Below are 27,344 nucleotides of genomic sequence, written 5' to 3' on the forward strand. Positions count from 1 at the left end.
CAGAGAGTGGTTTTCCCATTCTGGTTCAAGGGGAAAACATTTTTCCTGTACTGTCATTTTTTTCAGTCTTACATTATTCAAGTTCATACGGTACATTCTAGAAACATCCCTTCATCCATTTTACCCTTCCAATAAACTGAGATCCTGTCTTTAGTTTTCTCAAGTAAGAAATATGTGAACGTGTTTCGTTGTTTCACTGAATCTTAAAAAAAAAACTTTAATCTTATAGAGTAAATTTTAAATCAGCCCTCTGATTTAGACAGAATTGGTTAATGAAATCTTAAATATATTCTCATTGTTAATTTTCATAACTTCTAATCTAAAAGCTGCACGATGGAGCTATTTTTATATGTACTCAAATTTATAAAAATGGAAAAGAGTGTCTGGACTCATTGGCAATTCCTCCGTCACTTAGATACACTTGCCTGAAACGCGGGGTCAGACAGGATCTTCAGGAGGCGGTTCAGACCGTGTGGTTAGACTGCATTCCCATGATGTGCAGGCCAGAGACATTCTGAGCATAACTTGCAGGACCCCATCTTAGTGGAGCATCGCAAGCCACGACAAGCTGTCAGATGGCGTGAAGCTGAAGAGGAAGGGAGGGCCCGAGGGCGGGCGGGCCCCAGGGGCAGGCCCTCCTGGCGCTCACACCCGGAAGGCAGGAGACAGTGTGAAGAACTGTTTTCAAAGCTCTGTTCAGGGAGTCTATGTTGAAAGGAAAAGTCTTTAAACTTATATGTATCGTTTTTAATTTTCTTTGTCCAACAGGCTATTTTTAAAATGATTCCAATGGTTGGTCATTGGTTACTTTGAGTAACAGAGTCTCAGTGCATCACTGTGATTCTTATGTCTCTTTTTATTTCAGAAAAGTAAACAAGTGCTACAGGGGCCGTTCTTGTCCGATAATCGTTCACTGCAGGCAAGTACGACTTTGACACGGGTCAGTAAGTCTTGCTATTTCAAACAGTGACCGGTACAATTCCCACCGAAGCTGGGCTTTCTGATTGCTCAGTGAGGACATCTCCTGGCATCTCTAAGGGAAACCAGAGCTGTAAGCTTCAAGTGCTGTGCCCTGGCTATGAGAGGCTGTGTGCTGTCCCAGGCTCCCGAGCAGCTGGCCTGTCTCCTCTCTGGCAGGCTCTGTGCTGGGCACTGTCACCTACTTCCCAATGTTGGTGCCCTGCGACATTTATTTTTTCTTTAACCCTCGTATTGCCACCAAAACCCCCTTTTTTTTTTTTTTTTTTTTTTTTTTGGATGGGTTTTGGTGAATGCGGTTGCCTTGTCTGAGGGGTCCGGACCCTGTGTGAGAAGTGCGCAAGGCAGCCACGAGCAGGAACAAGACCACTTATTGCAAGAATCTGGGCCTTTGGGCAAAATTCTAATGAGTCATGTCCTTAAGTAGGTTAAACCACATCAGCTGGAACAGATCCAGCCAGAGAAAGCTCAGTGAGGGTTCTGCTTCTGATGGATCCATATGCAACTGGTGACGACCTCAAACTTCGATTTCTAGAACCATCTCACTGAACATTCCTTTCTTTCTGGAATAAAAAGAAAATCTGTCTCTAAAGATCAAGGACCAGATCAGCAGTTCAAAGGAGAGACAAGAGGCGGTGTTGCAGCTGTGCCTCCCAGGAGCGCGTAGGGCTCTGCTCCCGTCCTCGCCCGCCAGTGAACACCAGAGGCTGCTGTGTCGGGGAGGTTGGCAGTGTGCCGGAAACACCCACGAGAGTCTGCAGCAAGACCTGCTCTCTGCAGGGGCGTGTCCTGGGGTCACCTGTGGCTACCTGAGGCCTGCGGTATCCTGACCACCGTGTCCCCTGTGTGCACACTGTGTGAAGGACCTGTCTCTCCAACTGCAGCCATTTGCTGAGGAAACGGATGGCCAGGCAGGGCAACTCTACTGTAGAAAGGTAGCCTGCAGCTCTGGAGACCGCAGGCAACCACAGCCCAGCGCAGTCAGTGCCCGGGAGCCACAGAGCTGTGATTCCCTGACTGTGGATGAGGAGCGTCCTCCAGGCTCAGTCCGGCCAAGGGCGTGAGAACCAGCCTCTGGTCCGAGACATCTACATGGGGAAGGGTGACCCCACGCAGTCCGTGAGGAGAGGACACCAGCGAGACTACTTTTCTTCCAGCAAAGGATCTTTCCTTTTCTTTTTCTTTTCTTCTTTTTTCAATTTGCTGTTGTCAAGACATAATTCAAAACATTTTTACAACTCTAGTCCAGATGGTAAATATTCCGATTTTAGCTGGTGGGATGAGGAAGAGATGCAGTGAGAGCACTTTTTTAAGAATGTGATTAAGTAACAAATGAAACGTGTGTTTCTACGGCGAGGCAGCCCCGCCTGCCCAGCCCCCACTCTCCAGGGCACCGAGGTGGCAGGCCGCGCCCCACAGACACTGGATGTAAATGACTCGGGCAAGGCCTCTTTAGTTCTGTTTTGTTTCTGACGAAATTTACCACCTCTTTGGCCAAAGGAAGAGGGAAGAATTCTCGAAAGAGACAAGTGTACCTAGTGCAGTAGCTGATCCCAGGCTGGGCCCCCTTCTTCCCTGCCCTGAGCAGCTCCCCACCTGCTTCCTGCCTGTCTCTCCGCTCCCCTCTCTCCCCGCTCCCGCCTGCTCCCCTCCTCCCCTCTAATTCTCAGTCCCTCTTCCCTCTCCCTCGCTCTTGCACATAAAGGAGATAGTGCTGCCCGCTTTGCCGTGCGTGGTCACCCTGGACAGCGGCTCTTCATTCTCTCTCCTTCTGTTGACAGCGACGGTGCAGGCCGGAGCGGAACCTACGTCCTGATTGACATGGTTCTCAATAAGATGGCCAAAGGTGAGATTGCCAGTCTGGCTGCTTTGTTGTGGCTCGGAGATGGGATGGTGTTGCCATGGCAACACGGGGCGTGATGTTCACAGGAGGCCTTGGAGAGAATTAGCCAATTGTTCCTTCCCTGAATCGCAGGAAGGCTGTTTGCAGCGGGCACAGTTTATTCCTGAGGTTCCTGCTTTGTTGTCAGCCTGAATGTGCTAGCACATAGTAGGTCTGATAAGAATCAGTCACTCGAGGATGGTATCAGGACCCAGGAGAGGGCAGTCTTGGGTCTTCAAAGCTGCAGCAGGCCAGACAACCTTTGGCTGCTGGTGTCGGTCTCCAGGGACCCCAGGCTGCCTTTGCAGCTGGTTCAGGTCTCCTGTTAGAGTCCCCTGGTCATCTGGCAGTAAGGTCACCAGTGCCAGCGCCTTATGGTCTTGGGAGGTGGTTTCTGTTTGGGGTGTTGGGGTGGAATCTTGCTCACCCTAGCCAGGTCTCCCCTGCTGAGCTGCCTCCCCAGCCCCCAAACACTCTGTCCTCCGAGAAGGGGAGCACTGCCCGGCAGGAGGACCCGAGGACCACTTTGGTCAGGGCAGGGGCACAGCGCACACCTGCAGCCCGCTGTGCCCTGGCGACCTCTGACTCCGCGGGGCCCTGGTTCCCTGTGGGCCCAGTTCCTGAGGAAAAGAAGGAGGGGTGGAACTGGTCTGGTATTTCCAGAGGGAAGGATGGGGAAGCAGTCCTTGCAAGGTGATCTCCAGAGACGAGACCAAAGGAGGGCCCAGGCCCAGAGGGCGCCAGACGCGGGCCCGAGGAGAACCAAGGCGCTGGTGCGCATGCATGAGCACCTCCTCCACGGAGCGCTGCGCGGGTTGGAAAGACTTCACTGTTCTCAGGGTGCCTGTGCTTTTCCGGTGGGTCCTGGGAAAGAGACGGGTGGAGTTTTACTGCCTCCATCCCAACTGCGAACAAGTACTGTCTGAGCAGTGCGTGTCTGAGCATGCACGCACACGCACACGCGCACGCGCACGCACACGCACACTTGGGGCAGAGGCGAGGACCGACAGACGCCCCTTCCCGTCGTGCTGTTCGCCACCTTCACCCAGCGATCAGAGCAGATCTCGACAGCAGAAATTAGCTTCCACTATTAGTACCAAACAGACCTTTTCCTCACTCCATCTTCCTGGGGGGAAGTAGAGCCCATCTTTAGCCCAAGCATATGATGTGCGGAGGGTGCACCTGGACCCCCGCGGATGCGCTTGGTGTCAGGACTCTGCGCCACCCACCCAAGGCCGGGCCACGCCCTGTGCTGCACCCAGCTGGGGCCGCAACCTTGCTCGGCAGCTGCCCAGGAGAGGATGAGCCCGGCTTCTGTGCCACCCAGCACCCGCCTGGGCACTGGACTGGCCTGGGACTGGCGGCGCGCACAGAAGCAGCCACGGCAGTGCGAGCGCTCTGCTCGAACGCGCATTCGTCTCAGGATGTAAGCAGCCCTGACCTTGTAGCAGGAGCTCAGCTCTCTGCTCCCTTCCCTCCTGCCCATCAAGCCTGCTATGCCTCATTCAGCGTCTTTTCCTGTACAGATTCGCCGTCGCGGGCGCTCAGGGCTGTCGAGAGCTTTTACTTCTTCCCTTAGCACCCACCCCGCCTTCACTCCCAGAGCGTAAGCATTTCCCTTCAGTCACCCTAAACCACCTCCGGACGGTCCCTGCACTCCGGCTCTGTCACAGCCGTCCTGAAAGGTGCGCCATCCTGAACGACTCGTAGAGGCGGGTCCCGAGTGGAGACTTGCTGGTCCAAACTGCGGGAGCCCAAGCAGGTGCCCGCGACCCGGCCTGAGCGGAGGCCTGGCGGCCATCCATGCATGCAGCCAAGACCTTGCGCGGCCAGTTCACCTCCTGGAGGGCGAGCCCCACAGTGGGTTCCCGGCTGCGGGGGCGGGGCTGCCATTGTGCGGTGCCCCTGTGGCCATTCGCCGGCTCCACTGTGGCCTGCAATGTCAGATTCCATTTGAAGTGTGGGTGCGGTTCTCGACAATGCAAGCCCAGCCATGTGGAACTGGCCTGGTGGGCAGGCTCCTGGCTGGCCCTGAGACTGGTGGCCTCTCTCCCTGACCTGCTCCCCTTCCTGGGTGGGGGTGTGCGGTATGAAATCCCCTGACCTGGGCCGCCCTGGTCTCAGGAGAGATCAAAGGGCAGGCGGCCCCTTGCTGACTGAGGTGGGCCTTTCCCAGGCTGCCAACCCAAGAGGCTGCAGGGGTTTTGTCCTGTGCGGCCAGGGCCTCTTTGTCTGGCCTGAGAAGCTGGAGGCCCGCCTTGCAGACCCAGCGTTCATCAAATGATCAAAGGCCCAAAGCCCTGGACACGAAGCCTTTCTTCCCATTTCCCGTTCTTAAAAGGAATGAATTGCGCAAGGACCAAAGAATGCCTTTCCAAAGCTTTCCTGTGGGCCCGCACTGCCTCAGCCCTGCAGAGCCGCCGGACTCCACGCGCTCAGCACATCCAGCTGCACCGGCCGCACAGCGCCCTTGTTCACACGGCCTTTCAGGGATTAGGGCCTTTGGGCCTGTGTGAGGGCCCAACCAGCAACTCAAGCTTTCTCCGCTGCCTCGTTTATTAATAAGTGGACAATACTGCACTTTGAAATCAAAGTAAATAGGGCCGTGGTCTGCTCGATTGTGGCGGGTGAGTGGACGAGGAGCACTTGTGAGCGTTTTCCCTTTGCAGCGAACCCGCTGGGTCAGAATCCCTCCCAGCAGGCGGTGCCAGCTCCCCCTCACAGGGCGGAAGGCGCCTCCCGCCTCGGCCTCTCCTCCACGGGGCTCTCTGCTGCTGGGCACAGCTCTTCCACGGGTGAAGAGTGCCAGGCCTGCAGGCAGAGGTCCTGCTGCGGGTCACCGGGAGGCTGTGGGGTGCAGAGCCCAGGAACCCGCCCAGCACGGGCTGGGGGCTGCACACTCCCGGCGTTTCTGCCCCCAGGCCTTGAGCCCGCCAGCCGCTGCAGGCTCGGCATGGCTGGGATGTGCACTGGCTGAGGCCCCAGAGTGTGTGCGGCCCGGGCGCGCCGTCCTTTGGCAGGGACCGAAGACGGGAATCTGGTGGCTACTGGGTGAGCCATGAGTGGCGGAACTCATTTTGATACGTGCTGGTTGGAAGTGACTCCTAACTCTGACCGCAGAGCAAGCGGCTGCAGTCAGCAACCCGGCCCCCAGGCCAGGCGCCCGCCTCAGCACCTGGTCTGCTCAGCCGCCTTCCTGCCCACCTGTGCCCTGGAAGAGCACCGCGGGAGCAGGGCCGTCTGCACTGCTGTGTCCCTGTGCTGCTGGGGCTGCGGACGCCATGCTCTGGGTCCCCCGAGTGAGCTTGAGTGGCATCCGTCCTGTGTGACTGGCTGCTCACGCCCGCCAGGGTCCTCAAGGCTCACCCACGGCTTCTGTCAGGCTTCTTTCCTTCTGTGACTGGTGACATTAGACCCCTCGGCTTATCTGTCCACGGACACGTGTGCCGGTTCCAGCTTTGGGCTCTGTGGACAGTGCTGCCGAGAACACAGACGTGCAGATGTCTGTTCGCATCCCTCAGGTCTTGGGCGTATGCCCAGGAGTGGATTGAGGGCTAGAGAGCAGCTCTAGTGACTGAGGAACGCCTCGCTGCTTGCACCGTGGCCGTGTTTCCTCGTCCATCATTTCTGACTTCTCCGCACCCTGGCCAACATGTCTGTTTTCACTTTTTAACGACAGCCGTCCTTGTGGGCATGAAGTGGCATCTCATGTGGTCTTGACTTCCTTTGCCCGACAGCCAGGGGTGCGGAGCGTCTGCCCACGTGCTCCCTGACTGCTCGCGTCCCCTGGGCTGTGCTCAGTGCACGTGCCACGTGGACGTCCTGACACCCTGCACATCCCCCTCCTCGGGCCTGTGGCTGCAGTGACCCTCACCTTTGTCCTGAAGGTGCCCTTTGTTGCACAGAAGTACCTGGGGTTGCCTGGTTTCTCTGCCTCACATTGTCTGTGCCTTCGGGGTCACGTCCAAGAAATCTTGCCAAATCCAAGGTCCTGCAGGCACTTTCCTACAAGGGATGTGAACTTTTAGTCGCAGGTCTGAGCAGCCCCTGGACAGCTGCCCCAGCAGGGAGCAGGAGAGGTCACAGAGCAGAGAGGCTAGCCGCTGACGGCAGAGTGCATCTGTGTGGCAGCGGGTGGGTCCAGCAGGCTCCTCCTTGGTGGCTGTGATGACATCAGAAGACCTTTCTCCAATGACTGAATGTGGCTCACTGAACTTTTTTTTTTTCAGGGTTTTTTTAATTTTAATTTATTTTTATTGTAAACAAATGGGATACATGTTTCTGTTTGTACATGGAGTAACAGCATACCATTTGTGTAATCATACATTCACATAGGGTAATGGTGTTTGATTCATTCTGTTATTTTTTCCTTCCCCCCACCCCTCCCACCCCTCTTTTCCCTCTATACAGTCCCTCCTTCCTCCATTCTTGCCCCCCACCCACGCCCCATTATGTGGCATCATCCGCTTATCAGCGAGATCATTCATCCTTTGGTTTTTTTGAGATTGGTTTATCTCACTTAGCATGATATTCTCCAATTTCATCCATTTGCCTACAAATGCCATAATTTTATTATTCTTTATAGCTGAGTAATATTCCATTGTATATATATACCATGGTTTCTTTATCCATTCATCAATTGAAGGACATCTAGGTTGGTTCCACAATCTGGCTATTGTGAATTGAGCAGCTATGAATGTTGATGTGGCTGTATCTCTGTAGTGTGCTGATTTTAAGTCCTTTGGGTATAGGCCGAGGAGTGGGATAGCTGGGTCAAATGGTGGGTCCATTCCAAGTTTTCTAAGGAATCTCCACACTGCTTTCCAGAGTGGCTGCACTAATTTGCAGTCCCACCAGCAATGTATGAGTGTACCTTTTTCCCCGCATCCTCTCCAACACCTATTGTTGCTTACATTCTTGATAATCGCCATTCTAATTGGGGTGAGATGGAATCTTAGTGTAGTTTTGATTTGCATTTCTCTTATTACTAAAGATGGTGAACATTTTTTCATATGTCTGTTGATTGCTTGTAGATCTTCTTCTGTGAAGCGTCTGTTCATATCCTTAGCCCATTTGTTGATTGGGTTATTTGTATTCTTGGTGTAGAGTTTTTTGAGTTCTTTATATATTCTGGAAATTAGCACTCTATCTGAAGTATGAGTGGCAAAGATATTCTCCCACTCTGTAGGCTCTCTCTTCGCATTGCTGATAGTTTCCTTTGCTGAGAGAAAGCTATTTAGTTTGAATCTATCCCAGTTATTGATTCTTGCTTTTATTTCTTGTGCTATGGGAGTCTGTTAAGGAAGTCTGATCCTAAGCCAACAAGGTGAAGATTTGGACCTACTTTTTCTTCTATAAGATGCAGAGTCTCTGGTCTGATTTCAAGGTCCTTGATCCATTGTGAGTTGATTTTTGTGCAGGGTGAGAGATAGGGGTTTAGTTTCATTCTGTTGCATATGGATTTCCAGTTTTCCCAGCACCATTTGTTGAACAGGCTATCTTTTCTCCATTGCATGTTTTTGGCACCTTTGTCTAGTATGAGAAAATTGTATTCATTTGGGTTTGTGTCCATGTCCTTTATTCTGTATCATTGATCTACCTGTCTATTTTGGTGCCAATACCATGCCATTTTTGTTACTATCGCTTTATAGTATAGTTGAAGTTCTGGTATTGCGATACCCCCTGTTTCATTCTTCTTGCTAAGGATTGCTTTAGCTATTCTGGGTTTCTTATTCTTCCAGATGAATTTCACAATTGCTTGCTCTATTTCTGTAAGGTTCGTCATTGGGATTTTAATTGGAATTGCATTGAATCTGTATAGCACTTTTGGTAGTATGGCCATTTTGACAATATTAATTCTGCCTATCCAAGAACATGGGAGATCTTTCCATCTTCTAAGGTCTTCCTCAATTTCTTTCTTCAATGTTTTGTAGTTTTCATTGTAGAGATCTGTTACCTCTTTGGCTAGATTGTTCCCAAGTATTTTATTTTTTTTGAGGCTATTGCAAATGGAGTTGTTTTCCTCATTTCCCTTTCAGCTGTTTCATCGTTTGCATATAAAAATGCTTTAGATTTATGCGTGTTGATTTTATAGCCTGCTATTTTGCTGAATTCATTGATGAGGTCTAGAAGTTTTCTGGAGGAGTTTTTTGGATCCTCTGAATATAGAATCATGTCATCAGCAAATAGTGACAGCTTAAGTTCCTCTTTTCCTATTCGTATCCCTTTAATTTCTTTGGTCTGCCTAATTGCTCTGGCTAGAGTTTCCAGGACAATGTTGAATAGAAATGGTGAAAGAGGGCATCCCTGTCTTGTTCCCATTTTTAAAGGGAATGGTTTCAGTTTTTCTCCATTAAGAATGATGTTGGCCATGGGCTGAGCATAAATAGCCTTGCTCATTGAACTTTTTAAACCCGCACCCATCAGAGCTGTGCTGTCCAACGCCATGGCCCACCTGGGTACTTTGTTTACTTAAAATTAAGTAAAATGGAATAGGAACTGTCCTCAGATGTGCGGTCACATCCTAGTGCTGGGTGGCCACAGCTGCCTTGTCAAGCAGTGCAGCGAGCGCAGTCCCTCACAGCAGAGGGTCCCGGTGGCCACGGCTGCCATGAAGAGTGTTGTCAAAGGGTCACCTCAGGATCTCTCTGGGCCCAGCCCGACCTCAGTGCTGTGGTCTCTGTGCTGGCCTCCCTGCTTCACGTCCCCATCTGCCCCAGCTGGTGGTCAGCAGGATGACCTCAGATGCCTGTCCAGTGCCACTCTTGGGCCCTGCTGGTCCTCCCGGGCCACAGAGTGCGGGCCTCGGCATGCTGTGCACAGCTGAGGGCCTCCCCGCCTCCCAGAGTCCTGCTGCTCCCCACCGTTTTCCCACAGCTCCGGTCCTCCTCTGGAAGCACGCAGAGACCCGAAGGTGCCCTCCAGTGGGCCACAGGACGCAGAGCCAGCTTCACACGGCCAGCCTGTTTGCAGGACACTGGCTGCTGCAGGCACAGTACCTGGGACACAGTGAAGAAACCAGAAAGACCCATCCTCCTGCCCCTGGCTTCCACAGCCACAGCTTGCAGCTTGAGAGGTGCTGGCGAGAACGCAGGTCCACCAGCCGCCCCAGAGCTGGCCACGTCCACAGACCTGTGCTCACAGACGCAAGGGGACTGCAGGCCCATTTATTGGAGCAGATCCCTAGAGGGCGGGTGACTTGCCCGAAGTCCTCAGCTGGCTAGGGTCAGACCTGGGGCCCTGGTGTGTCTGCAGAGGGGTCAGGCAGGAGGGAGAGAGGTGGACCGTAGTTACCTTTGGGTAACTCTGTGGAGGTACAGGCAGCAGCATGTCTCAGATAAGGTCACTGTGCACTGTGGGGAAACCACACAAGGAAGAAGAAGCTGAAGCCGGGCAAGTCCCAGTGTTGTCAGTGGGTCTCAGGGTGAGGAGACCCCAGTGTGGCAGCCTGGGTCTCAGGGTGAGGAGTCCAGGCAGATGTTGGTGGAACTGGCTAGCAGGGCAACAGGAGGGCGAAAGTGAGGACCTGGGTGGTACCAGGCCGAGCCGTGCTGGAGTCTGGGGGAACTGCAGCACTTCAGCGAGAAGGCGGGACCTAGACGGTCGGAGGCCCACCACGGAGGAGGCTGGTCTGTGGGTCTGGGGGAAGCGCTCGTTTGACGCACCAGCCCCTCAGGCCACGGAAGACGGCGCCACAGATGCCACAGCCTTCAGGTGACATAGCCAGCCTCGGCTCAGCCACCGCTCTGGGAAAAGCCTGGGGTTGGGGACCAGGGAGCAGGCAGGGCCAGTCCTGATCCGGTGACACCCTCGGAGCTCCTGGCATGTCACAAGTGCTGAGGTGCCTGGTGTGAGGAAGGCCACAGACCCCGGAAGCCACCCTGAACTGGGCACTGGGCATGTCCCCAGGGCAGCGGACAGTGCACACTGATGTGAGCTCAGACACCGGCATCCTCCCAGCCGGGCTGTGGCCAGCTGCCAGCCGTGGACTCCATAGCTGCTCCCCAGCGGGAGGGGAGAGGACACTCCCTGGTGGCCAGCCCGTCGTCCTGCGTCAGCACCCTACCTTCCCGGGTGCCAGAAGCCTGGTGCCCTGCCTGGCCTCCATCCTGCGAAGGGTGACGTCCCCTCACAATCGTCCACTCCTGGTCTGTCCCTCCCTGCCCTCAGGGCTGTAGCAGGACTCTGGATTCTGGCGGGTCTTGCTCTCTGGCCTGGCCACAGGGCCTCTTCTCTGCGCCCCTCCCGCCCCAAAGAGACCCTCAAAACCCCTGCAGGGCAGGGACCCTGGGAGGCCCTGTGCTCCTGGCCCGTCAGGCTGGGGGCAACGGCAGGGCTGGGGCAGTCGGCTCCGGGAGCGTGGCCAGGGAAACAGCAGCTCCTCTGGGGCCGTGCAGCTGGCCCTGTCCTCACAGGGAGGCTGGGACCGCGCTCATCAGCGGGGGACGGTGCCACCCTGCCAGGCCGCCCTCCCCAGCCCCACAGCAGGTCCCTCTCTCTCCACCTGTGGGCTCCCGCTCCCCCTCCTCCCTGGGGTGGCCTCTGCGGGTGCCCCCTGCCGGGTCCCCGTCCCCTCTGGCCCCTGCCCACCTGGCCTTCCCTTGCTGTCTCATCCACCCCTGCAGCAGCACCTCCCTCCTGGCTGCCGCTTCTGACGCGAGGTGTTCTGTCCAGAGGCCTGGGCAGCTCCCATGGCAGCACCGAAGAATTGCCCTCCCCACTCAACCCTCCTACCAGCGGCACAGCACCCAGGAGGAGCCCACTCCTGGCGACAGCAGCACAGAGCCCTGGAGGAGCCCACTCCTGGGGACGGGAGCACAGAGCCCTGGAGGAGCCCACTCCTGGGGACGGGAGCACAGAGCCCTGGAGGAGCCCACTCCTGGGGACGGGAGCACAGAGTCCTGGAGGAGCCCACTCCTGGGGACAGCAGCACAGAGCCATGGAGGAGCCCACTCCTGGGGACAGCAGCACAGAGCCCTGGAGGAGCCCACTCCTGGGGACAGCAGCACAGAGCCCTGGAGGAGCCCACTCCTGGGGACGGCAGCACAGAGCCCTGGAGGAGCCCACTCCTGGGGACGGGAGCACAGAGCCCTGGAGGAGCCCACTCCTGGGGACGGGAGCACAGAGCCCTGGAGGAGCCCACTCCTGGGGACGGGAGCACAGAGTCCTGGAGGAGCCCACTCCTGGGGACAGCACCACAGTGTCCTGGAGGAGCCCACTCCTGGGGACGGGAGCACAGAGCCCAGAAAGAGCCCACTCCTGGGGACGGGAGCACAGAGTCCTGGAGGAGCCCACTTCTGGGGACGGCAGCACAGAGTCCTGGAGGAGCCCACTCCTGGGGACGGGAGCACAGAGTCCTGGAGGAGCCCACTCCTGGGGACGGCAGCACAGAGTCCTGGAGGAGCCCACTCCTGGGGATGGCAGCACAGAGTCCTGGAGGAGCCCACTCCTGGGGACGGCAGCACGGTGTCCTGGAGGAGCCCACTCCTGGGGACAGGAGCACAGAGTCCTGGAGGAGCCCACTCCTGGGGACGGCAGCACGGTGTCCTGGAGGAGCCCACTCCTGGGGACAGGAGCACAGAGTCCTGGAGGAGCCCACTCCTGGGGACGGGAGCACAGAGTCCTGGAGGAGCCCACTCCTGGGGACGGCAGCACAGAGTCCTGGAGGAGCCCACTCCTGGGGATAGCAGCACGGTGTCCTGGAGGAGCCCACTCCTGGGGACGGCAGCACGGTGTCCTGGAGGAGCCCACTCCTGGGGACAGGAGCACAGAGTCCTGGAGGAGCCCACTCCTGGGGATAGCAGCACGGTGTCCTGGAGGAGCCCACTCCTGGGGACGGCAGCACAGTGTCCTGGAGGAGCCCACTCCTGGGGACAGGAGCACAGAGTCCTGGAGGAGCCCACTCCTGGGGACGGGAGCACAGAGTCCTGGAGGAGCCCACTCCTGGGGACGGGAGCACAGAGCCCTGGAGGAGCCCACTCCTGGGGACGGCAGCACAGAGTCCTGGAGGAGCCCACTCCTGGGGATAGCAGCACGATGTCCTGGAGGAGCCCACTCCTGGGGACAGGAGCACAGAGTCCTGGAGGAGCCCACTCCTGGGGACGGGAGCACAGAGTCCTGGAGGAGCCCACTCCTGGGGACGGCAGCACGGTGTCCTGGAGGAGCCCACTCCTGGGGACAGGAGCACAGAGTCCTGGAGGAGCCCACTCCTGGGGACGGGAGCACAGAGTCCTGGAGGAGCCCACTCCTGGGGACGGCAGCACAGAGTCCTGGAGGAGCCCACTCCTGGGGATAGCAGCACGGTGTCCTGGAGGAGCCCACTCCTGGGGACGGCAGCACGGTGTCCTGGAGGAGCCCACTCCTGGGGACAGGAGCACAGAGTCCTGGAGGAGCCCACTCCTGGGGACGGGAGCACAGAGTCCTGGAGGAGCCCACTCCTGGGGACAGGAGCACAGAGTCCTGGAGGAGCCCACTCCTGGGGACGGGAGCACAGAGCCCTGGAGGAGCCCACTCCTGGGGACAGGAGCACAGAGTCCTGGAGGAGCCCACTCCTGGGGATAGCAGCACGGTGTCCTGGAGGAGCCCACTCCTGGGGACGGCAGCACAGTGTCCTGGAGGAGCCCACTCCTGGGGACAGGAGCACAGAGTCCTGGAGGAGCCCACTCCTGGGGACGGGAGCACAGAGTCCTGGAGGAGCCCACTCCTGGGGACGGCAGCACAGAGCCCTGGAGGAGCCCACTCCTGGGGACGGGAGCACAGAGTCCTGGAGGAGCCCACTCCTGGGGACAGCACCACAGAGCCCTGGAGGAGCCCACTCCTGGGGACGGCAGCACAGAGCCCTGGAGGAGCCCACTCCTGGGGACGGCAGCACAGAGCCCTGGAGGAGCCCACTCCTGGGGACGGGAGCACAGAGTCCTGGAGGAGCCCACTCCTGGGGACGGCAGCACAGAGCCCTGGAGGAGCCCACTCCTGGGGACGGGAGCACAGAGCCCTGGAGGAGCCCACTCCTGGGGACGGGAGCATAGAGTCCTGGAGGAGCCCACTCCTGGGGACGGGAGCACAGAGCCCTGGAGGAGCCCACTCCTGGGGACGGGAGCACAGAGTCCTGGAGGAGCCCACTCCTGGGGACGGCAGCACAGAGCCCTGGAGGAGCCCACTCCTGGGGACGGGAGCACAGAGTCCTGGAGGAGCCCACTCCTGGGGACAGCAGCACGGTGTCCTGGAGGAGCCCACTCCTGGGGACGGGAGCACAGAGTCCTGGAGGAGCCCACTCCTGGGGACGGGAGCCCCCACACGGCTCCCTGCTCGGGGGCAGCAGTGGCTGGCACCGTGTGCACCGTGCAGGTTCAAGCAGGATTCTTAGGCACTGGCAGGACAGGGTGCTCCAGGGGGTGCTACAGTGGGCAGAGCCAGCATGGGCTGGTCTGTGGCGTGGAGCCCCTGGCCCTCAGGTCAGCTTGTGCAGGGCAGAGCGCCGGCTGAGAGTCCCGCCACTGGCGTCTGCACAGACTCCTCGGGTGCTCTGAAGTCTGGGGACAGTTGGGACCTTGCCTCCAGCTCGTGTCCCCCTGGGCGCCGGGACGAGACTTTGGAATTAGTCCTGCGTCTCGCTTACTTACATCTTACAGACACTTGTGGGCACCCTCATTTCTCAGATGATTTAGGATCTTTTCAAAGGGAAAAGAACGTGGTACCTGGTTTGTTTCGTCTGATACCCTTGGTTTTCAAGAGAACATGCAGCAAAGGAATCTCTTTTGATCCCACGAAACGTCGCAAAAAGGAGATTATAATTTATCTGGGTCAGCGAAAATCCTTCTTGCTTATAATTTTCATAAGTCTTTAGAATCATTCAGAAAAGTGTGAATTAAAAACGTCTCTGCACAGAAAGCCCAGAACAGAGTGTGTGGGGTGGGGAAGAAGTGTGAGGGGAGGTGTGCATATGTGTGAGTGTGTATGGCATGTGTGTGGTGTGTGTCACATGGTGTGGGTGTGTGAGTGTGCATAAGTGTGTGGTGTGTGACATGGGTGTGGGGTGAACACGGGTGTGCATGCATGTGCCTGGCATGTGGTGTGGGCTGCCAGTGTGTCCATGGCTGTGTGCATACATGCGTGCGGTTGGTGGCAGCAGGCAGCACTGATGCTTGGCTGTGAAGCATGTGAAGGCAGACGGATTGTCCCCAATTCCTGTGGCCTGAAGCCCACGTCTGTCTTGCTGAACAGGAGGGCCCCCGCCAGCTCGGGTCCAAGCCCTCCGACATTCCCAGACTGAACGTGTGAGGAGCTGCTCACCTCCTGGGGGACGGGAGCTCTTCCAGCTGCTTTCTTTAGGAGTCAGAATAATCACCTTCTTCTCTTGAATGCCTGTAGTTAGGAAAGAACGTTTTCTCAGTTCTTTCAGAAGGTGGGATCAGGAACATTTACTAATGCAAAGTGAAGGCCTTTCTCCGTGAACCTGATAATTCTGTCTTTTTACTCGGAAGAAAGAACGCATTGTATTCCTGCAGTCTGCAGAGCCTCGTGGGTATGAGATCCGTAATGAAAGTTATCTGGGCTTATTAAGCCATTCCTCCTGAGCATGCTGAGGAATGACCGCCTGGGCTTCCAGCACACGCCCCCACCTGGACGGAGAGGGTCCTCCCTCAGCCATAACCAACTCCAGGAGAAATCAAAGCAATCTCATAAACACACACCAGGGCATGTTTACGTGGTTTTCTTAACTTCAAATTGATTATTTCCTGGTAAAAAATAGTTTTAATACTTTAATACTAATGTTATTTTAATGTTTATTGCTTATTGGATAATGGTTTTATTTAAAGCTGTTGTTTTAGAAACACATTTAACCAGTGTATAAAAGTCTGCACCAGCAAGCGCTTGCTGAACTGGGAAGTCAAATGAGAGAGACCCCCACCCCCACCCCAACGGCACTGAGCTGCAGCAGGGCAGGCTGGCCGCACTTGCCCGTCCAGGAGCCCCCAGGAGGACGGGCTTTGCTGGCGTCGGGGCAGAAGGAAGCAATCCCGGCCAGAGAGCGTGCAGCCCAGCTGCACACAGCACCCCAGGGTGTTGGCCAGGAGGCCTGGCCCTGTGCCCATGCCTGTCCCTGAGTCATGGCCCAGACCCAGCTGGTTCCCAGAGCTGCACAGCCACGGTACTCTCAGAAGAATTCCCTGGCCATCCCTGTGGACTCTCACAGGTGTCCCACTCACGGCTAAGATCCCTGTCTTGCCTTCCACCTGGGACCTCCTGGCCACGCCCAGCTCCTCGGCGGCTCTCTGCTCCTGAGGAGCAGCGCAGGGCCTGTCCCCTGGAACGTTGCTCGGCCTCGGCACCTTGTGTGCCACCTGAGAGGTCTTCCCAAGAGAGAACTAGTGCTCCTAGAGCTCGTGGAACCTGCCTTCCTTGGAGCGAGGAGGCCACAGGCCGGCCTACGTCTCCCACCCAGCCGCTCTGGGTGCTCAGGAGGTGGACAGTGGGGTGGGACCTGCTGGGAGCCGGCTGCCCAGTACCATCCGTCCCTGGGCCTGCAAGTTCTACTGAAGTTGTCCTCACGCACCGTCGCAGAGCCCGCCGTCTTAACCCTGCCATGCTGGAAGACTCCCACCCTCAGACGCCTTGCTATGTGTGGGGACCCTCCTTGCAGACGCCTGTGCTGCTCCTTTTCAGCATTGGTCTGACTCCCCCACGGCTCAGCTTTGTGGCCTTGCGAGGTTGGCCCTTCCTTCTCTCACTTGTCCTCGAAAACAAGAGTGACGTAAGGTAGTAAAACTCAGCGTCTGATGGCAGCTCAGCGTTTCCACTCTCACCTGGCCTTTTTTGGTTTCACAAAAGTTTCTAAAAAGCCAGTGGACTTTTTAAATACTCGGGACCAGTCAGCATAAACTCGGTTTTTTGGAACCCAGTTCCCCATCCAGTAGGAAGCTGCTGAAGACACCTGCGCAGCGCTCTGTGCAGTGGGCAGCCCAGCTCAGTGAGGGTCCCCTGGATTTTGCACAGGCTCAGCCCTGCCACTCCATCCAGCGTGATGTCCTTGTGACTTCCATCATGGGATCTTGCAGGGAGGGGGTCGCGAGGCCTGTGGTGTGCTGGCGGCAGTGTGCTCAGGGAGGGACGGAGGGACCGCGGCACAGGGCTTTCCCTGTACGCAGTCTTCGTGGTTCCGTGGCGCTGTGGGAGGCTGGCACTGGCTCTGACGCTGGCTTGACCGGCCACCATTAGGCAGCAGGCCCTGCTGCTTTTCCAGAGGCTTCCTTGGGAGCAGGGTGCCGGGTGTCTGGGCCTGTGGCCGCGTTCACAAGGAGAGTCTGCCCTGTCTGAGGTGCTGGCCGGCCCTGCACAGGCACCCTGCCCCGTGAGTGAGAGGCAGCCAGACGCACGGCGGGTGCAGGAGCCCAGCCACTCTGCCGAGGCCGGGCTCCCCACAAGGCTGCCCTCTCCTGCCTGCTGGCTCTGCGTGCAGGGGCCTCCCCTTCCCAAGGTGCGCCCGTCAGGGAGAAGCCGGCTTCCTTGTGCAGCTGAACTGTGGTTCTGCTGGGCAGGCACCGGCCCAGTTGCTGTGGGAAGGAGGCCATTCCCTGCCACCCTGGGCTCCCCTCTCCCCAGCACCCACCTGACCGACTCGTTCTCTTGCCTTAGACTGACTCATAGATTCCCTTTAAAACCAGATTGTTTGTGTGACTCACTGACCTTACCCCAAGGAGCGGCGGACACAGCCCAGGCCTGGTCCTTGGGCCGAGTAGTTTTCCCAGCCGACTGGCCAGCTCCCAAGCTCCCTGGGGCTCATCCTGCCAGGAAGGCTGCAGTGTGGAAGTTGGGGGACACTTGTGTCCCCAGACCCCACTGGACCATGCTGGCTGCGCAGGTGCAGGCTGGAGAAACCCTGAGCTCAGAGGCATGGGCTTTGTCAGACTTCCAGGGCAGCACGGGGCTGTGCAGGCCCCGGGATGGGGCAGGGCTGCCCGGGCTCTGGCCCTGTGTCCCTTCCTGCAGGACCTGCGGCTGGACAGTGTTCCCTCTCGGGCCTCCCGCACACCCCGCCTGTTCTCTGGCTGCCTGCCGGGGGGACTCTGGTCTTCCTCCCCGAGGGTGATGTGCAGGCCGGTCACTCCGCCCCTGGCCCACAGCCACAGCAGGCCGTCCTCCTGTGGCAGTGTGGTCACAGCCTGGCTGCTCGGCTGCCACCCAGCAGAGCCACAGGAGGGCAGGGCCACTTGGGGCAGCCCAGCAAAATGGCATCCAGGCTCCTGGTGTTGGGGGTCAGCTGCGGGTCCTGGTGACGCTCTCCAGGGCCCTCCGTCCCCGTCCCACCAAGCCTTGGTGGGGCCTGTGTTCTGAGGCTCGCGGCTGCCCTCCGTGTGACCCTAGGCCCGACCTCATGCAGCAGGCAGTCGCAGCTCCCGCTGGGCTGTGTTCTGGGCTCCACGAAGCCCCTGAACTCCCGGCTCTTGTGGTTTCCCATGGTGGCTCCCCACCCTCTTCAAGGCCCCTGCTCCTGACTCCCACCTTGTTCCGTGCCACTCGGGTCTCCCGACTAAACCAAAGAAGTCGGGGAGGCTGGGACCCCATTCTGTTCGTGGTCTCTCTGCCAGGGGGCCTTACGAAATGGCGAAGGGAGAGTCTGGGCTGAACTCACGATCAGGTTAAGGTCTAAAGCTCGGGGAGCATTTGCACGCAGCCAGCAGCACCCGCCTCAGGACAGGCGCAGCCCGCGACCTGAGCGTACAGCCACGGCATTTCACCTTCCTGCGGAGCTGGAACGCTCGGTGTTAAAGACAGGGAACTCTGCGTTCAAAAGCCAATGCCGAGACACAAAAGATTAGTCTGACCTACCTTTTTTAAGTGGAAAATAGTCCGATGAAATCAAAATCAAAGCACAGATACTGCTTCCTCTGACAAAGCATTCTTTAAAACGCCACCAGAAACACGGGGGAAGCCCTGGCTCTGGTGGTGGCGGGCTGTTGGTAAGTACCCACGCAGGCATCTTAAAACAGCTCTCGCCCCGCTTCCTTGAATTAATGCTAATGAAAGCTGCCCTCGCCTTATTTCTCTATATGAACGCTGGGATCACAGCTGCCTGCCAAGCCGGCTGAGGGATGAGTGTAATAATTTTCAATTGGCCTCTTTGCCCAAAGGGAACCGGATAGCCGGAGATTGACAGATGCAGCATGGATTATCCTGTGCGCTGGACTCAGCCCAATTTGTGGTGTGTTGCAGGTGCTAAGGAGATTGATATCGCCGCGACCCTGGAGCACCTGAGGGACCAGAGACCAGGCATGGTCCAGACAAAGGTACTGTCAGCCAGCCGCTGGGACTTGAGCTATTGACAGTGTCCCTCTGCGACCCTTCTCCTGAGAAGAGCAGGGATAAGGCCTGGTTTAACATAAGCCGCGGACCACCTCTGCTCTGACTGAGCAACGTCCGCAGCATGGGCAAGGGCTGGCCAGGGCTTCCTGCGAGGCTCACTGGCTCTTCCTACAGCCACGTGGACACTTTCTGCATCAATAGGTGCTGTGGTATCTCAGGTAGCGGGAACTGAATTGCAGGCATGGGGTGGGAAAAGCAAAGGACAACCCCAGGACCCTTGGGGACAGCGTCCTGAGCCCACCACACACGGCACTGCCACCTCCCATGTCCTGGATGCTCCCCCGGCCATGCCCTGAGGGGTCACCAGGACGGTCCATCTTGACCTCCCCGGGTGCACAGGCCAGGATTGCGATGTCAGCCGAGGCTGCCAGAACTAGAAAGCAGGCCAACGTGCCCTTCCCTCCCTGGTGGCAAGGCTCCTGCCTCCTCTGTGCGCCCCTGACCCGGATGCACCGGGGTCACTTGAAGGATGTGGGTTCCTAGAAGATGCCCTTGTGAAATTGCTTTCCTAATTTACCAGGGTCTTAGTTCATAAAGACCTCAGTGGAGGTGGGGTGTAGTCGGTGGCAGAGTGCTTACCTGGTGTGCGCGAGGCCCCAGTTCAGTAGATCCCCAGCACCCACAAAAAGGAAAAGAAAGAAGCCTTCCTGCAGGACAGGGCACCTTCGAGGGCAGGCTGGCCAGAGACCACTGGGCGGGGCCTGGGTCCCTGGGTCCCCAGCTGGTGACCAGATCTAATTGTTCCCTCCATGGAGAGCGGCCAGTTTCCAAGCCCCTCTGTCTGTTAGATGTTAGGTTGAGAAGCTGGACACCTGAAGGGCAGCATCCGGGCTGTGACTGCAGGGCGTCCAAACCCAGGCCGGCCACTCCCCTCGGAAGAGGAGCCCCCTGGGCTGGAGGGGCAGCCTTGACTGGGAGAGGCCTCTTGGGAGAGCCGTGGGCGTGTGGCCCTGCACCTCAGTCAGCCCGGGCTCGGAGCAGTCACAGCCCCTGTGGAAACGGGACTTCCCTAAGCAGAGCCAGCAGAACCCGCACACCAGCGTGACCGCCCCTGCTCCAGGCTGCCAGGCCTTGCTCCGGCCTCGCCCCCAGGCGGGGACGTCTGAGTGGGGTCTCGGCTGGGGACCTGAGCAGGGGCGTGGGGGGCGGGGCAGAGCCGAGCCGAGGCCTCTCTGTCCCTGATTTCGCCTGCTGTGGGGACGCAGAGACACCACCACGCCTCTGGCTGCTGTGGAAGGACTCTGAGTCGCAGCATGCCCAGTGCTGTCTTAGCTTCTTCTAAACTATCTAGACTTGCGAAAGAAATGGCAGAGGTAACACGAGGGGTCCCCGGGCGCCCTTCTCCCAGCCTCCCCAAAGGTCAGCACCTCAGGTGAACAGTCGGAACAGGAGGTCAACAGGGATCCCACCAGCCGGCGAGCCGCAGGCTGCGGTCGCACCTGTGCCCACCAGCAGGGTCTGTCCAGGACCGCCTCCCCAGTCCCCAGGCCCTGTCTCCTGCCGGCGGGGCGGCCAGGGCCCGGTGGGGCCTGTGTCCTGCATGGGGTCCTGCTGCCTGGCTCGTCCTGTTCCCTCGCCATCCGCTCGGGGCGTGTTGGTCAGGACAGTCCAGAACGTGCCCCTCCTGCTGGCACCTGTTGGCGCAGCACCAGGTGGTCCACCCCGCTCCAGCGAGCACCTGCAGAAACCCGGGGCTGCGGCCTGCCGCCCTGCAGGCCCAGGAGCCCTGCCTGCGCCCACTGGAACTGGGAACGGTAGCGGGCAGGCGCTGGCGTGGAGAGGAGGGCTCTCACGCGTCCTCTCGCTTCTCGGCCCCGCAGGAGCAGTTTGAGTTTGCGCTGACCGCCGTGGCAGAGGAGGTGAACGCCATCCTGAAGGCCCTTCCCCAGTAGGCGCACCCAACCCCGGAGCCGGCCGGAGTGCTGCGGGCCCCGCTCTGCCTGCCTCCTCTTGAAACCGCAGTCGTGGGCCCACCAGACCCCGCGTCAGTCGTCGCAGGACTTCCACGCGGCCCGAGAGCCAGGGAGACGTCGGCGGGGCGGGGAGGGTGGGTCGCCGGCTCACGCTCTGGGTGCTCTCTCCTGAAGCGCACGCTCCCCATCTCGCAGAAGCCCGTCCACCCACGACACCGTGGTCCACACGTTCTCTGCTGCTTGCAGGGAGGGAGTGGGCTGCGCCCCGCACGCTGGAGGAGGGTGCAGGCCAGAGGGCTGGGGGATCCGCAGGCCCACGCGGAGGCCGCGGTATGGAAGTCACCTTCGGCCCCCTCCTTAAGACCATCTGCCATTGGGACAGGCAGGACCCTCGCCCTGCAGCTTTGGGGAGATAAGACACATCATCCTGGCCTCTCTGCCTGTGCCCAGTGACACTGTGGGTGGCCTTGCCAGCCACACCTTACCCCAAGCACAGAGAGGGGCTCCTGGCAGACTCCTTCCTTCCCAGGGGCAGAGACAGCCTCCTGAGGCCAGGCCCTCCCGGATCACCTCCCTCGGCAAAGCCATGGGTGAGCCCAGCTGGAGACGCGTTTTAAATGTTGAAGTCTCGATTCCTTCATTTCAAAAACAGATGCCCCCGGTGAACCTTCTATGAGATACCCAAACCAGAACCAAGTGGGCGCTCAACAAGCCCTACAGGCCCGAGCTCTCAGCTCTGCCAGGCCAGGTGGCCCCAGGCCCATCAAAGCCCACCCGCCCCCCCGGGAAGAGCAGGCGCAGAAGCCCTGCCAGCCCGGCTCCATCTGCAGGGACGGCCCCCAAGGAGAGGGAAGCCCAAGTCGCTGCCCCTCCCGGGCGTGTGTAGTGAGACCCTCATTTCTGGATGATTCAGGTCGGCAAAATAACCTCTGAGCGTCAGATTTACCACCTCCTCCCAGAAACAGGAAAATTCACTTCACTAAACTCAGAACGATGGCATCCGGGAGGGCACAGAGGTGTTGCAGTTGGCCGCACACACGTCTGTGGGTTAAGGGTGAATAGAGCCCTCCGGCCGTGTCCCCTCCACCAGCTCCAGTGAACAGGTCCCGGTGCACGAGGGAGAAGGGCCACCAAGCGGGGAGAGACGCCAAAACCGAGTTTCGTCTTTCCATGCTGTTGTGTATCTGCTTTACTCTGTCATCTCTCTTCCAAAGTCATTTCTCGCTATCTGGAATTTAAATAATGATCACTAGAAATGCTTTATCTGAATATAGGACCATATGCCTACTTGTGATTTCTACCTTCTCTTGTTTCAAAGGAAACCCTCCAGTGTGAGATGTATAAATACATTTAATCATGTCATATTAAACTGCTAACTTGACATTCGATGCTCTTCATTTGTGGAGGAGAACAGTTCTTCCTGTCCATCTTTCGTGTCCTGAAGATACTGGACATTCAGAGTGCCAAGTCAAAGGTGATCCGACTTGGGACTCGGGGTGCCCAGTGCTCCCTCCCGCCTGGGGTCAGCGTGGCCCAGCAATCTCAGTCGCCTGCAGACGCCTGCTCTCCCTGCACGGGCACCGCCGGGGCCTCAGCACGTGCTGCCCAGCTCTGACCCACCCGGGGACGGCCTCTGAGCCCAGCAGAACCACAGCCCCATCCACGCCGGCTGCCCCTCTCACCTCACAGCACACACCCTGGGGGCATCTCCAGGTCCTGGGGGAGGCTCTCCTTCTTGACCATTTGGGAAATGAGGTCAGGGGAGCCAGTTGACCACAAGTCAGGTGATCCCTGACAGCACCCACCACCGAAGGGGTGCTGGCCCCAGGGGTCTGCGTTCGCGTCTTAAGCAGCAGGCCTCTGACACACTGGCTCCAGTCCTCTTCCCTTTTGGGTCCCTCCCCGTGTCTGCGACCTGCAGGGATTGCAGCGTTGGCTCTTCTGCGTGGGGAGCGCTGCTGGCCGGCCATGCTGAGCCCGCCGTGAGCACACAGCAGCACACGTGAAGGCCCTGGGGCCAGTGCTCATCAGAGTGAAGGGTGCAGAGCAGCAGGGCAGACGGAATGCCGGCTCCTGCTGCTGCTGCCAGTGAGCAGGGTGTGGGCAACACTGTCTTTGGGTGCGGCTAAGCCCCAAAGAAAGGGCTCCTGGGGTGCCATGGCCGATGTGGGAGGGGTGTCCACACTGCACCCAGGGTGGGGGCCTGTGGCCAGCAACAGCTTCAGGCACCGGGTGCTCTGAAGACGTGCGCACAGAGCTCACGCAGCGTCCTGCAGAGGTGAGGGGCACACAGACGGCAGGCCTCATCGCCAGCTCCGGGGCGCTGACGCTCACGGAGGGCTGGCCCTGCGCACCACGCAGCTCCGTCCCTTGGCCACACAGTTCCCACGGGAACACGGTCGATGGTGACTTGCCGAGCCGGCAAGAGGAGACAGGGAGAGGCCGGCTCTGGCTCGTCGGCGGCCTGGAGGGTGCGGGTCCTGGCACTCTGGAGGACCATGTTTGGCCTTCCTGGGCTGTTCACGGACACCACACCTGCAGTTTAGCCAGCATCCCGACTGTGTGCCCCAGACGCAGATCGGAACGCTGCTGTGAGAGCACTGAGCACAACGTCTGAGCTGAGCCGGGCAAGCGTTGGCACCCCACGAGGAAGACACCACCAGACACAGTGCTGTGGCCACCCGGGGGCTGAGGCATAGGCTCTCAGGTTCAAGGCCGCCTGGACAACTCGTCGTTTATCAAACACAGAACGGGCTGGGGGTGTGGCTCAGCCGTAGAGCTCGTGTCTGGCACACACCAGGCCCTGGGGTCCATCCCCAGCACTGCAAAGAAAACGTTTTTAAAGGGGAAGAGATCAGGTTTGGAAAAGACACACCCAGACTGAAATCCCTTAAATAACGAAGTTCTTGAGCTGCCTTCCAGGATCGCCGCCAGGCCTGTCCTTAGAGTTTAGAACCAGCTCTTCAACCGTGGACAGGAGCATCAGAGGCCCGTGCGTTCCGGTCAGTGATGTCCCAGGTCAGAATCCCCCAGGCAAGCCCCCGGGAGGGAGGTGCAGCCTCAGACGACAGCAGCTTCTCCCCTGCCGTGAACTCGGCACACCAGTGCCAGGCGGCGGCAAGAATTCACGGCTCCAGCCCTCTTGCTGATTCACTGCACAATAAAGCTTTTCCTCTTTGCAAACACCTGGTGCCTAATTTTTGCTTCTGTGATAAGTCCTTGCTCCATGACCTTGAGTATTTTCTATCAATGTTTTAGTATAACTTGTTAGTTAACATAATTTTTATTGAATGATTATCTAAAAACCAGTCTACAAAATCCCTAAAATCCTAACAATCTGCAAACCCTGCCGGCTGGTTACCCCAACCCACCCAGGAAGAAGAAAGCTGGACCCTGCAGGGAGCTGGGGCACCATCCTGCCCACAGGGCACAGAGGGTCCATGCTGGAAAGTTAAGGTTGAAAACCGACCCACGCCCAGGGAGATCCCAGGTCCCCAGACAAGGAAGGGCATGCTCCTCACTGGGGAGCCTGCCCAGCCCAGGCAAGAGGACCCTGGGGCCAGCTCTTGGTCAGCACTAGGGCTGGAACCCAGGGCCTCGCACGGGCTAGGCAAGGCTCCACCCCTGAGTCACACCCCGGCTCTTTTCATTCTGTTTTTGAGACAAGGTCTTGCTAACCTGCCCAGGCTGGCCTTGAACGTGGGGTCTCCTGCCTCAGCCTGCTGAGTCGCTGGGCTCACAGGCAAGTGCTATTGCACCCGGCAAAGATTAGCTCTTAATAGAAAATCGCAGAGCACTGAGGACGCGGACCACAGCTAGAGGACCACCAGCACCTGCGGGGTGCAGGTGACAGCCACCAGGAGCTTCAGGAAGGTCAGCCTAGAACTTGAGGGGCACCGAGAGAAACACACTAGCAAGGCAGCTTCTAGAGAAGGGCTGGGAGGCGCAGCCGCCAGAACACGGTGAGCAGTCACACGGGGCAGGTCTGGGCTGGGCAGCGGACACCGCTGAGCACGCCAGCTGTGAGCCAGGAGAGGCTCAAGGCGCTGGCCTGGGAGGGAAGCAGGCAGAGGGAGCAGGGGAAACCGAGTCCAGGCAGGAGCTCTGGAACCCCCGGCCGTGTGGCAGCTGAGAACTTCGGCTTCACCACCAACCCCAGGGTCAGGCGCCAGTTCCAAGGGGCCCGGGGGCTCGGGCGATGTCATCACCTGGTTCCGCGACCTTCCCCGCAGCACCTGTGACCTGGGTGGTCACGCCACATGGGTTCATCTTTGGAAGCTTAGCCCTGGGGGCAGGAGAAAGGGGTGTGTCCTCAGGCCCCTGGGCTTGAGACCCCAGAGAGGTTCAGGTAGTTCTGTGGGACCCCAGTGAGTCCTCAAGACCAGGAGCCGTTTCAAGGTCGGCCGACCCTGAACACTCTGGCGCCTTCCCTCTCCCCGTGTGATCTCCCTCCCACGCGCTCCTGCCCAGGGCCTCCACCACGGGGCCCCACAGAGCTGGGGCCACACCCCGAGCCCCCAAACTGACGACATCGACTCTCCAAGTACCCAGGAACTTCATTATGGGGACAAGAGCTGGGTCAGGATGGCGTCAAGTCCCCAACACCAGGAGGGTGGATGCTGACAGGGCCCTGGGGTGGGGTGGGCGGAAACAGTGGGAGATGTGGTCACTGGCCACTGGTCACTGGCGCCAAGGGGCTCTGGGATTAATGGGCATGCGGGTGGTTAAAGAGAACAGTACCTGAAACCATTCGGACATGAATTTTCACAAGGTGCCAAGAAACTTCAGCAGAATACAGTCTAATCCAAGAGGGGCAGGGCAGTGACGGGCTACCCCACCTTACAGTGGGCAGCTCAGGAGCTACACACCTGCCAGGCACTGGCAGCTGGTGCAGATGGCATCCAGTCAAGCAAGTTGGTGCCCAGAAAGGGGCTCTGAGCTCACGTCTGGGGCTCGGCCCTGTTGCCAGGATGGCCGGCTTCTCCCTCCCACATTCACGGAGTTTGGGGGCCTCAGTGTCCCACATCTCCACACTGTGGGGCTCGATCCTCCATCAAACTCGGTGCTGGGTTTTATGCAGCTTTATGAGACCCTTGCTGCAGACTGTGGAGACCATGGTCACCGGGCTTCTGTGAGGGCATGAAAGGTCCCTGCGGCTCCGGGCGCCTTAGGAGCAAGGCCACACAGCTGCAGAGCTCAGCACTGGGAAATGCCCACCACGCGCACCGTGCCCCTGGTGGGTAGGTGAGGTTTCGCTAAAGACGCCCGCCCCTCCTGGTGCGCCCAGCCTGCCGAGCCAGGGCGCTGGCCGGTCTGCAGGTTGGCCCTGAATCTGTGCCCACAGGGCCACATGGCCCCCCGCTGCCTTTCCTCCAGCCCTGCTGTGCTGCCCACCGGACGCACACTCACTGGGAGGGGCTCGATCCAGCCCTGAGATGGCTCTCGGGCGGCCAGTGCCGCTCCAAGGCTTTCCATCCTCCTCTGAAAGCCAGTCGCCCTCGGCCTGGGGAGCCACAGCAGGCCTGCCTGCTGGCCCCTGGGACTGTGGCCTGCGTCGGGCGCGTGAAGACCCTTGGGAGTGGTGCCCACAGTACCCCTGCTGCTGGGCGGCCGGCACCTCCGTGAATGCTGCAGACGGAAACCCTCATCCTCAGACCTCTACCGGCCAGGGCCGCAGCCGCGGAGGGCGGCCAGGGCTCCTCCTCTCAGCCTGACAGTAAGCTGGCTCTGCTGGTTTATTTTACTGGACAGTGTCAACTGATAAAACTGCATTAGGACCTTCAGTTTTCCCTTTCGGATTTGACTTAACAGTCCTGAGAGCGCTGCACGCCCACCTCCTCTGCCTTTGTCTCTGCCGTCTCGCTCTTCCATTTAAATGCATGCACGAAACCACCCAAGTGCTCTCCGTGGGGAAATGACAGCAGCATTATATGTAATCTGTGTTTTGTGCTTTATTAATCAAGTAGAACACTAATAAAAACCTTCATAATTAGTGGAATAGGCATTAATTCAAAGATGTTTATTGGAATAGAAAATTAGGATTTGATTATACCTTTGTTCCTGAACAATGGCTGGTTTTCGTTTTATTTGGTATTTGTTTAGAAACTGGTCTTAGCAGTTTATGTAGCTCTATTTATTAGGCAAACCAGATGGTTCATGTAATTTGCTTTCTTAGTTGTGTGTGGTTTTGATAAATGTGGTGGTTTTCTGGA

General features: G+C 58.3%; 1 protein-coding gene across 4 annotated transcripts in view; it reads left to right on the top strand.

Annotated features, from left to right (window-relative positions):
* Ptprn2 (protein tyrosine phosphatase receptor type N2) overlaps positions 1-24,755 on the top strand; it is a 743,280-nt gene extending 718,525 nt beyond the window's left edge. For all 4 annotated transcript variants that reach the window (XM_047562250.1, XM_047562251.1, XM_047562253.1 and 1 more), the window contains 4 exons: positions 866-919; positions 2,760-2,824; positions 19,070-19,143; positions 21,040-24,755. In XM_047562250.1, coding sequence (XP_047418206.1) covers positions 866-919; positions 2,760-2,824; positions 19,070-19,143; positions 21,040-21,111 — 265 coding nt within the window. In that variant the 3' untranslated portion in view covers positions 21,112-24,755. The remainder of the gene's footprint in view (positions 1-865; positions 920-2,759; positions 2,825-19,069; positions 19,144-21,039) is intronic.
* Positions 24,756-27,344: the final 2,589 nt, after the last annotated feature.

Source organism: Sciurus carolinensis, chromosome 8, assembly GCF_902686445.1.
Source record: "Sciurus carolinensis chromosome 8, mSciCar1.2, whole genome shotgun sequence".
Lineage (NCBI taxonomy): Eukaryota > Metazoa > Chordata > Mammalia > Rodentia > Sciuridae > Sciurus > Sciurus carolinensis.